At 46.3% G+C, this 12,115-nt stretch overlaps 1 protein-coding gene across 10 annotated transcripts in view; it reads left to right on the top strand.

Moving 5' to 3' along the window:
- Nucleotides 1–12,115, top strand: part of cobl (cordon-bleu WH2 repeat protein) — a 346,962-nt gene that overhangs the window by 333,488 nt on the left and 1,359 nt on the right. For all 10 annotated transcript variants that reach the window (XM_068005366.1, XM_068005412.1, XM_068005400.1 and 7 more), the window contains one exon: nt 659–910. In XM_068005366.1, the coding sequence (XP_067861467.1) occupies nt 659–910 (252 nt within the window). The remainder of the gene's footprint in view (nt 1–658; nt 911–12,115) is intronic.

Here is a 12,115-nt window from a genome sequence, read left to right as displayed (position 1 = left end):
TTATCCAGCGCAGATCATGGGAGATCCTGTTAGTGCAACCCCAGAGGTGTAACATCGTATAATTAGATATTTGGTGGTATGGGCACACTCCTAATCCTAAGGTGCTCAGATGCTCAGGGGAGTGGCCAGCACCGCTATACCCGAGAGAATTTGTAAAGCAGGTCTGAAACTTGTAACGGACACGTTTTCAGTATGGTACGTAAGTAACTTGCAGGCATGCACTCGATAACCTGCAGCATTTCCTAGGACATATGTGGTACTATGACAAATAGAACAGGTCCACAACTGTGTCTGTCGCAGCAGCCTCTGAAAGAGATAGACAAGCCAATTTTGTGATATACTGGGCAGAAGTAGAATTTTTTTTAAGTAGTGACCTTCAATACGCCTTTATTGTACTTTCAAAACAACAGTTATTTATCACAGTAATATTCAAAAATGCACACCATTCATTTAAAGTTAGTTTACTTTTCATGGAGCCTTTCTAAAGTTTAAATAATTAGGTTTTTGATACCAAGAAATGTTTGTTTATTTAAATACACCAGTTTTATTTGCAGGTTACTTGCAAAGGGTCACTGCATCTTTCCATTTTGTACATTAGTAATTACGGTGCAAAATGTTGCATATTTTTGGTAACAATAATTACTTACTGTTTTGACAGACAACTTCGACAATATCTAAAGAACTACAAGATACAAGAAATGCAGAATCTTCTGCACCAACAAGAGAATATTCTCAAATTAGACAACCAACAACACCATCTTCTATTGTTCTTCCTCCTGCTCCTCCTCCTCCTCCAGATTTTCCAAAAACTGAAAGGTTTACTACCAAGTCTGTTGCTAATTCAGAAGATACACGAACCGCATTATTGGAAGCAATTCGGTCTGGGACTGGTGCTGCGCGCCTAAGAAAGGTATGAAGTGAACATCGTTTTTAATGTATTGGAACATAAGTTCACACCTCTTTCCCTCTCTTTTCCCCATCCCCCAATTAAATCTTCATGCTGTAGTGGATAATTGTGCGATGCTTAGGTGCTTTCCGCAGAGGGGGGCGAATGGTTGGGGAATGTCAACCAGAGCTAGTATGGCCCACTTCCCTTTCACCCATTTCCCAGTAGACAACTTCAGATCTGCATTGCTGGAGGACTAGGAACAGGTTACTCCCAACTCCTGGCCTTTAGGTGATGTGTATGCAAGGCAAAATTAGTATGGGGAAATGGAGAAGCTTGAGAAAAATAACCTTGGAATCATAGAATCTTAAAGCTCAGAAGGAGGCCCGTTGTGCCTCTTTGAAAGAGCTGTCCAATTTAGTCCCACCATCCAGATTTTTCCCCGTAACCCTGCAAATTAGTCCTCTTCAAGTACATGTCCAGCTGCCTTTTGAAAATTCCGATGGAATCTGCTTTTACCACCCTTTCAGGTGGTGTGTTCCAGATCTTAACAACCCTCTGTGTGAAAAAATTCCTCCTCATTTCTCCTCTGGTTCTTTTGCCAATTATTTTACACCTATGACCTCTGGTTACTGACCCACTTGCCAGAGGAAACAGTTTCTCCCTGTTTGCTCTATCAAAACCCCTCATTACTTTGAATACCTCTATCAGGTCTCCCCTTAACCTTCTTTGCTCTAAGGAGAACAATTCCAGCTTCTCCAACCTATCCACATAACTGAAGTCCCTCTGGTATCATCCTGGTAAACCTCCTCTGTATCCTCTCCAAGGCCTTGACATCCTTCCTAAAGTGTGGTGCCCAGAATTGTACACAGTACTCCAGCTGAAACCTAACCAGTAATTTGTAAAGGTTTAGCATGACTTCCTTGTTTTTGTATTCAGTGCCCCTATTTACAAAGCCAAGTATCCCATTCGGTTTCTTAACTGCCTTGTCAACTTGCCCTGCCACCTTCAAAAATTTGTGAATATGCACCCCCAGGTCCTTCTGCCCTTGCAGCCCCCTGCCCGCTCTAAATTCTACCATGTAGATTATACTGCTTCTCCATGTTGTTCATTCCAAATTGCTTCACTTCACACTTATCCACATTAAATTGCATCTGCCATTAGGCCACAGCTTGCGTACTGCGCACAGTTCTGGTCACCACATTACAGGAAAGATGTGATTGCACTGGAGAGGGTACAGAGAAAATTTACGAGGATGTTGTCAGGACTGGAGAATTTTAGCTATGAGGTAAGATTGGATAGGCTGTTTTCTATGGAACAGAGGAGGGTGAGGGGAGATATAATTGAAGCATATAAAATTATGAGTGGCCTGGACAGAGTGGATAGAAAGGACCTATTTCCCTTAGCAGAGAGGTCAATAACCAGGGGGCATAGATTTAAAATAGCTGGTAGAAGGATTAGAGGGGAGCTGAGGAGAAATGTTTTCACCCAGAGGGTGGTAGGGGTCTGGAACTCACTGCCTGAAAAAGTGGTAGAGGCAGAAACCCTCATCATATTTAAAAAGTACTTGGATATGCACTTGAAGTGCCATAACCTACAAGGCTACGGACCAAGTGCTGGAAAATGGGATTAAGCTGGATGGCTTTTTCGGCCGGCACAGACATGATGGGCCGATTGGCCCCCTTCTGTGCTGTAAATTTCTATTATTCTATGATTCTTTGTGCCTGCCCATTTCACCAGTCTATCTATGTCCTCCTGAAGTCAGCTTCTATCCTCCACACTATTTACTACATTGCCAAGTTTTGTATCATCAGTAAATTTTGAAATTGTACTCCCCATACCCAAGTCCAGGTCATTTATATATAACAAGAAAAGCAATGGTCCTAATACCGATCTTTGGGGGACACCACTGCACACTTCTCTCCAGTCAGAAAAATATCATCCATTCACCACTACTCTCTGTCTCCTATCCCCTAGCCAATTACGTAGCCAAGTTACCACCGTCCCTTTAATCCCATGTGCTTCTATTTTCCGAATAAATCTGTTATGTGGTACTTTATCAAATGCCTTTTGAGAGTCCATATATACATCTATTGCACTACCTTCATCAAACCTCTTTGATACTTCATCAAAGAACTGAATCAGGTTCGTCAGACATGATTTGCCTTTAACAAATCCGTGCTGGCTGAACCCGTGCTTCTTCAAGTGAGAATTAGTTTTGTCCTTGACAATGGTTTCTAGTAGTTTTCCCACCATTGACATTAGACTGATTGGCCTATAGTTACCAGATTTATCCCTCTCCTCTTTGTTGAATAGGGATGGAACATTTGCAATCCTCCAATCTTCTGGTAGCACTTCCATATCCAAGGAGGTTTGAAAGATTGTGGTCAGAGCTTCTGTTATCTCCACTCTTGCTTCCCTCAGCAACCTAGGATGCATCCCATCTGGACCGGTTGACTTGTTAACTTTGAGTGATGCCAACTTATTTAGCACCCCCTTTTCAATTTATTTTTATCATATCCAATATTTCTAGTCCCCCCTCCTCTACTGGGACATTAACTTCATCCTCTTCATTTGTGAATTCAGATGCAAAGTACTCATTCAGTATGTCAGCTATGCCCTTTACCTCCGCAAGAAGAATTCCTTCTTTGTCCCTAATCGGCCCCACCATCCTTCAACTATCCCTTTACTTTTTATATGTTTATGAAAGACTTTAAATTTTCCCTTTTAAATTACCTGTTAATCTTTTTTCATATTCTCTCTTTGCCCTTCTTATATCCTTTTTCAATTTCCCCCCTGCACTCTCTGTATTCTGCCTGGTTTTCTACTGTATTCTGTACCTGGCTAGTCATAAACCTCCTTATCTGTTTTATTTTAACCTCTATTTCCTTTGTCATCTAGGAAGCTGTAGGTTTGGATGCCCTATCTTTCCTCCTTATGGGAATATGCTTGGTTTGTACCTGAACTATCTCTGTCTTGAAGGCCTGCCAGTGCTCATTCAGGGGCCTTGGGGCCAAAATTCCAGGGTTGTCTCTAGTACAAGACTGGTGAAACCCCCAGGAAAATGGGGGAGAACCAGTCGCAGGAGTTTCCTCTTTGCCTTTGTCCACTACTTACAGTATAAAACACAGGCAGGGGGCGGAACCAGGGGTAGTTACTCCGTAAGCTGGAAGTCCCCTTTCCTGAGTCTGAAAGGGGACCTGGTGCAGTAGTGGCAGATTGTGTGCTCAGTGAGTGTAGGAGTACTGGCCACCACAAGGGTGTATATAGGCCCCACCAGGCCAGGCAAGCTGCTTTGACTCCCGAAGTGCAAAATTTTGGCAGAGCAACTTGGTTGCTCTGGGGGGCTGATAGAACCATGGTCAGGGGTAGGGAGACCATGGGCAAACCTCCAAGCCCCTCCCCCATAGGTGGGCACCAGAGTTTTTGGCAGGTACGTGCTGGACATATGCCCAAAGTCGTGCTTGCACCAGCCTGACACATGCTAATGCCATGACGCATGCTTCCCAATGATCCTGCAAACTCCAGCAGGATCTTCGCCAAAGGGCACTATCGCTCACAACCCCCAGGATTGTGACCCAAGGAATTTCCGGGCCAAGTCTAACATAGTTTAGTGGTCCATATTTTTTCCTTAAGCATGGGGAAAAATGATTCACAATTGACTGTTCCTTTTCTTTTTCTTTAATTGTGGTCATTTTGTCATGGTTTAAAGGGATAGGCAACAAGTAGTGATAAAGCTGAATTTATTGATTTTGGGGCCTCGTTGTTTCTAAACTGGAAACGGAACCTGCACAACTAGGGTTCATCGTGTTGCACTGTTCTTTTTTGTTTATTCGTTCATGGGATGTGGGCGTCGCTGGCAAGGCTAGCATGGTAGTGAGCCGCCTTCTTGAACCGCTGCAGTCCATGTGATGAAGGTAGTCGCACAGTGCTGTTTGGTATGGAGTTCCAGAATTTTGACCCAGCGACAATGAAGGAATGGCGATATATTTTCAAGTCAGGATGGTGTGTGACTTGGAGGGGGACGGACAGATGGTGGTGTTTCAATGCACCTGCTGTCCTTGTCCTTCTAGGTGGTAGAGGTCGCGGGTTTGGGTGGTGCTGACGAAGAAGCCTTGGCTGCAGTGCATTTTGTAGATGGTGGAGGGAGTGAACGTTTAAGGTGGTGGATGTGGTGCCAATCAAGCAGGCTGCACTGCCGAATGCCACGGAGGTGAGGCATTATTGCAGGAGGAAGTGAATGTTTCCTGCCATTACCCACTTGGATGAAACTGTCACGCTCTGGAACTTTTAAGGGAACGGTGCCTTAACCGACTTGGACTTTCCAGGCAGGTATTCTGCAACCTGCTGCAAGAGGACCTGCAGCCACACCCCTGGATAGGCATGGCCTAGTCGACGCCAATCAAGGTCAATGCTGCTTAATTTTTTTCACCTTGTGATATTTCCAGGGTCTACTATGATAAGTCGCATCTGTCAATCAGCAGTGCATTGCTACATAAAATAGGTTACTGATGCCTTGTTCTGAAGAGCCAACAGTTGCATCCATTCCCCCTCGGACCTTTAGGAGAAGCACACTTAAGCCATCAGGTTCTTCAGAATAATTGGGTTTTCCAGAATCCATGGGGTGATTGATTGCACCCATATTGCCCTTCATGCTTCAGCTGCAAAGGAGTGCTCCTACATGAACCATAAGTGTTTCTACTTAATTAGTGTGCAGCTTGTGTATAACTATTTGTACCAGATCATGCACATCACAGCCAAATTTCCAGGCAGCACTCATAATGCCTTCATTTTACACCAGTCTTCCATTTCACCATTCTTGAATTCACAGATAGAGTAGGGCTGGTTCTTGGAGGATCAAGGATACCCACTTAGTTCATTATTTCTCTTCAGCATTTGCCCAGGACAAATATAATGAGGCCCAGGGCCATCATCAAAATTACAATTGGTATTCTGAAGCAGTGCTTCTGGTGCTTGGACAGGACATGGGCATGCCAGCCAAAGTATCCCAGATCTTTGTGGATTGCTGCATTTTGCATATCACCATACAACGGTATCCACTTGGAGGACCTGCACAGAACAGCAGTCTGAGGAGAAGGCTCAAGAGGCCAAAAAAGCACAGGAGATTGCTCTGCAAAGCTGTTTCTCAGAGATTGGGCAGACCCTGCCTAATTCAGGACACTTTTTCCAGAGCAGAAGAACCTTCGCCTCCCACTTCAAACACCATGGGCTAGAAATTGGGCCGTGTAGCGCCCATTGTTTTGGCGCTACACAGCCTCCTGAAGTGAGAAGATGGGGGTTTGGCTGCGCATGCACGCTTCCAGCGTGACGTGCGCCGGACGCCATCTTGGTATTGGTAATGGCTCATGCACAAATACCGAACGCCGGCAGCATGTAAAGTAAGAAGAAAATGGATACAATCAGCACACAATGCTGATTTAAAATGATAAGTCCCAAAATGGTGTCTAACGCTCAACTCAACGCACAGTCTTAACCACAACCATCTGAACATGTCTTAGAGTGCCTGGAGGATCCCCCCCACCCCGCCTCCATCTTCCTTGTTCCCAATAATAAATAAGAATCCCCAACAGTCCCCGCCCTCTCCCCCATTCCTCTTCGCACATTTCATATCTCAACTCTGCAATGAAACTGGGCAACTGTTGTGACGGAATCATTTATTAAAGTAATAGCTAAGTGTCTGTGAACCTAGTGCCTGCTACCATGGTACTTGCTACTATGAGTTATGTGACGAAGCTAAATGAGACAGGAGGAGGCGCTCCTGGTCTTCCCACCTTAACTTCCAGACATATGTGCGCCCCACAAAGCTGGCCGCCAGAGCTTGTGCCAGAGCTTTTCGCTGATCAAAGGGTTTGAAGGGGGCCGGCAACAAGTTGAAAGTTGGCCTGAAAATAGATGGTCTTTTTTTTTAAACTTTGTTTGATTTTTGGGCCTAGAGTCCTTCCAACACAAGGCCCCAAGGCCAGTGGACAGTGTTGCTTCTCTTCTGCCATCATTTCCTAGTGCAAGGCCCTGCCAGGAGACAGACCTGCACCAGGTGATAAAGGTTTCCTTCAGTATCTTAATATTTTCTAATGTTTAGTTCAGACAAATGGTGGAGAATGACTGCTCCTAGAATATCTCCAACAGTTATAATTTGATGTATAGTAGAATCACTTGTTTGATCACCAGATGCGGATTGTTTACACAGGTGGGTTCTTCTCACCTGGAAGCTGATCATTAACTAATTTATCAATCTAAATGGAGACATAATACTGCAGTCCTTGAGCTTTTAGTATTGAATAAATTCTGTTTTGCCAAGGTGTCTTTCAGCAAATGTCAGATGGTGTATATGACATCAAAGGGTCGATTTTAACCCGGAGCAGGTTTTGTGCGGGTCGGGGGGGGGGGGGGGAAGTGAGGCAAGTGCAAAATGCACTCACTAGCCTAGATATCACACCCGGGTATTTTAATTCCTGTGCCTCATTTAAATTTGACTGGCAGGTTTCCCACCCGATCGCATCAGGAATGGGAAGCCCGCCATTTTCTAGGCATAATTTCCAGTTGGCCTCCAGAGGCCTATTTAAAGTGGGGGTTGCATTTGCTTTACTGACGTTGCTGTTTTTACTGCTGCAAAGTGTAAGATGAGTCAGAAACAAGTCTGCAGGTTTTCTGAAGATTTACCAGAGGGCCTGGTGGAAGAGGTGAGGGCAAGGAGGGAAGTTCTCTTTCCCACCAATGGAAGGAAGGAACCCAAAATGGAGGCTCACCAGGCCTAGAGGAAGGTGGCTGAGGTCATCAACTCCAAGAGCATCACCCCAGAATCTGAGTTCAATGCAGAAAACGTTTCAATGACCTGACAAGCAGAGAAAGGTTAAGTACTGCTTTTCATTTCTCCATTTCTCAGTAACACCTGGCAACAGTTCTTCCTCCCCCTTCCCCACCCCGGCACTCTTAACAATTCCTTCCCCTGCATTACATCCTTCACTGCCTATCACATGGGACACTATACCACCTCTTACTCTCAGTCCAAATATGCACTCACCCTTTGCTGCCTTCACAGCAACCACTAATGGCATTCTCTGCTCACATGGTAGTTATTGCAGAACTGCTCTCATGACTCCTTCCTCATTCACACTCCAGCCACTTGGTTTCCATTCAACACCTCCCCACCTTGCTTGCATCTTGCTTCTTCTCTCTCAGCATATGCACAACAAGCAGAAGCTCCACACATGTCCACTCTCCTTTTCAGTAGACACTCACTAGCTGTTTTTTTAAATTTGTTCATGGGATATGGGCGTCACTGGCAAAGCCAGCACTCATTGCCCTTGAGAAGGTGATGGTGAGCCGCCTTCTTGAACCGCTGCAGTCCGTGTGGCGAAGGTTCTCCCACAGTGCTGTTCGGTAGGGAGTTCCAGGATTTTGACCCAGTGACGATGAAGGAACGGCAATATATTTCCAAGTCGGGATGGTGTGTGACTTGGAGGGGATCGTGCAGGTGATGTTGTTCCCATGTGCCTGCTGCTCTTGTCCTTCTAGGTGGTAGAGGTCGCGGGTTTGGGAGGTGCTGTCAAAGAAGCCTTGGCGTGTTGCTGCAATGCATCCTGTGGATGGTACACAAGCAAGAGAAAACAATGCACAATATAAGGGAGAGGAGTAAGACTCGGGGGGAGGAACACCCAGCATCATGACCCTCTTCCAGCTGGAGCAGTGAGCTCTTGAGATCAGTAGACCCTGGAGAGCTTGTCTGTATTGGGCATTTTGAGTGGGGGCTTATCTGAACAGAGTCTCTGACTAGTACTTGTACCCCTTCATGTACCTCAGAAAAACACACATTCAACCCGTTTGACAACATCAAGCTACATTGTGAAGTCTGTCATCTGCTACTGTGCAGCATATCAGTGCCAGGCTAACTATTGTCCCTTTTCTCTTACCTCTAGGTCCTTCTCAGCAGCAAGACCCTGCAGAGGAACAGACTTTAGAGGAGGAAAATCCTTCTGAGGATGCACCATCATGCACTCCATCCCTCCCAAGCACCAGCACAGAGATCATGACACTTGGGTGGGTTAGGCAATTCGTTATAGGGGTGCGCTCCCAGCATGAGCGAGCAAGACAGGGACAGCCCAAGATTCAGCTTGCCTTAGGGCGAGGTCCTCTCCAGCTCTTCTGAGGAACACAGAGATGCAGACTTCAGGGGCCCAGCTGTGCCTCACATAAGTAGTTATTCAAGGCACAGGCAGGCCTACAAGGAGTTTCAGCACCAAGGCTGAAAGTCTGAAAGATTCCGCTTCGAGCTAGTGTGGTGTCATCTCGCAAGGCATCATCACTCTTCAGTCTAGCTTGGACCATCTGGCTAGCTCCAGGGATGCTTCTGCTGGGCACCCACAACAGGAGTCGATGTTACCAGCTTTTGCGGCTTTGGTGGAAGCTCAATAGGCTACCGTCCAGACTTTCGGCACCACATTGGAGAGACTGGTGGTCTGAATAAATTGGGGCTTTCAAGGCATCATTCATCTCCTACAGCCTACTCTCCTGTTGATCAGTGGATGATGAGCCTCAGCCCCATGGGAGTGGCGGTGGTGCAATGGGGGTGCTACGTCTTGCCCTCTGTCAGCATGTCTGCTCCTTCACCACCACCTCAACCAGCACCCACCATGATGGCAGATAGCTAGTTGGGCCAGACTGCCCCAGTAGCAGCCTAAGTGCAGCAGTGTGCAGCTGGCCCTCACAGGTTCGAGCACCCAGAAGTCGCTGGCCACAAGCATCTCCAGGGTCCCAACCTGAGCAAGAGCAGCCTTTCACCAGCTTTGCTGAAGCTACTGGGACAGCACCCCGTAAGAGCGGTAGAGTTAGTTATCCTTTTTTTAAAAAAAGGACGATGGGTTGACACTTGGGTGAGAGATGAGTTCAAAGCATTTATTGTGTTTGACATTAAATTATATCACATTTAGTCTGCAGTGTCTTTTCATAGCAGCTTCTAAATCTATATTGTCAGTATGTCATTCATATAAAAGTTGGTTGTACGATGAAATTCATCTCAAGCAGTAGTGCAAAACGAATGATAGGGCATCGGCAGCCTGTTTTACACTTCAACCGATTTGCTTTTAAATTGAACTCAATGAAGAAGAGAATCGGGCAGAGTGTAAACCAGGTGGTCGATGTACTAGCGCCTGTTTTGCGTTACTGCGCTAGATGAATTTCACCCCCATTGTTCTTCGATGCAGCTTTAAGGGAGGGGGTTAACAAGGACTGTTAATACAGAGGGGCTTTGTCTAACTTCTGAGGGGAGGGGAATGCGCTGGTCACCGGAAGCTGATTCCCGGCTGCAATGCATTGTGCTCACCCTCCTGCTTCTTGCCTTCATCCAATCCGTCCTCATCAGATGATGATTCTTCCTGTTGCTCTGCCTTCTCCAACTGCAATCCTCTCTTTATTGCCATGTTATGCAACATGCAGCACACTACAATAATGTGACAGACTTTGTGTGGGGCCCCCAGAGCTATCCACGTACCTGAATCTTCGCTTCAATAGTGTGCTCAATGATGTTCCATTTGGTGCCATGGCTGTGATTGTACCTGAGCTGTTCAGGCATGGTTGTGGATGGGTGTCATCAGCAATATATGGAGGACATAACCCTTGTCCCCAAGCAGCCATCCTTACGTTCCTGGAAGAGTGGAATAATGGGGGGATAGACGAATGTCACAAGATGAAGGTGCCGTGACAGTTGCCTGTGGAACTGGCACAGACTTGCATGATCCTTCTGCGGTGATCACGCACCAGCTGTTGAAAGCTTGTCTTCTGGTGCCTTGATGGCTACATGACTGCTGTCTATAACAACCTGGAAATAAGGGAGGCCAGCCATTGCTGCAAATCCCAGAGGGCTCTCATTTTAAGTGTTGCCGTCCATGGGAAAGGTGATGTATAGTTTGGCCTGAAAAGTAGGGCATTGGTGACCTGCTTGATGCAGCTATACACTGCAGACTGGGAGGTGCAGGTGATGTCCCCAGTAACAGCCTGGAAGGAACCTGAAGCAAAAATGTTAATGGCAGTGGTGACTTTGACAGCCACTGGCAAAGCATGGTCACCTGGGCCGGTAGGCAGCAGGTTCTGTTGCAGGAGGCTGCATAGATCAACAACAGCCTGCCTGGTTAAGCGTAGCCTCCTGATGCACTGCTCCTCAGGCATATCCAGGAAAGTGAATCGGCCTATAGACCCTGTGGACTGGGTAAGGCCTTCTACGAGCAGCCCCCCCTCACCTGCTGACTTCTAACAGGCCCACTTGCTTTTCGTCTTGGTAAGGCTGGTGCTGTTGCTCTTCCACGAACTGTTACTCCATCCAAAGCAATGAAGCAAAAATGGTACATATGATAAGCTGGGAGACAAACGGCAACAAAAAGACAGAAACAAACAACCTCCGAGCTCAAAATTCCCTTGGAGATTCACAAAAGCACACAGATCACTATGATCTGAGTGCCTGCAGCTGAGTGCCTCTTTAAATCGTGCTTCCAGTCAGCTAGTCAGTGCCTGAAACCAATCCTGCAAGGTTTTACTCAGTGGGTTGGCCACTGGGCAGATTTCTGATGTGCCCAGATAAAATCACGTCAGGGTCCTAAAGACATCCTCGCATTTATGAGGCACCCACCTGTATTTGGCAGACATCTCAGCCACCTAAATGTAGTGAGCAGTTACAGTGGCGGCCAGCAGGATTACAGCGGAAATGGAGCAGTTTCAAAACACTGGATTTTAATGGTACCCCCAACCCCGTTTCCACAATGTGAGTTGGGTTAAAATTGACCCCCAAGTCTTAGATAAATCACAAATTCCACTAGCTCAACATCAGAAATACCGAAGCAATTGGCTTTGGCCTCTGCCACAAACTCCACTCTCTTGTCACTGATTCCATTCCCCTCCCTGGTAACTCTCAGATTGAACCTGACTGTTCATAATCCTGCTGTCCTGTTCGACCCTGAGCTGAGCTTTAATCCTCACATTCTATCTATCACCAAGATAGTTTACTTACACTACCGCAGTATTTCCCACCTCCACTCCAACCTCATCATCTTTGTGGCTGAAACCCTTATACTTGCCATAGTAACCCCAAAATTGGACCGCTCTAACACTGTCCTTGCTGGCCTCACATCCCCTACCCTCCATAAACTCCAACTTGTCCAAAACTCAGCCACAACAATCCTGTCCCACTGGCCCATCACTCCCATCCTCACTCAACTACAT

This window comes from Heptranchias perlo, chromosome 2, assembly GCF_035084215.1.
Source record: "Heptranchias perlo isolate sHepPer1 chromosome 2, sHepPer1.hap1, whole genome shotgun sequence".
In the NCBI taxonomy this organism is placed as follows: domain Eukaryota; kingdom Metazoa; phylum Chordata; class Chondrichthyes; order Hexanchiformes; family Hexanchidae; genus Heptranchias; species Heptranchias perlo.
Note: the sequence above shows the minus strand (reverse complement) of the source record. Positions and strands in the feature narration are given on the sequence as shown.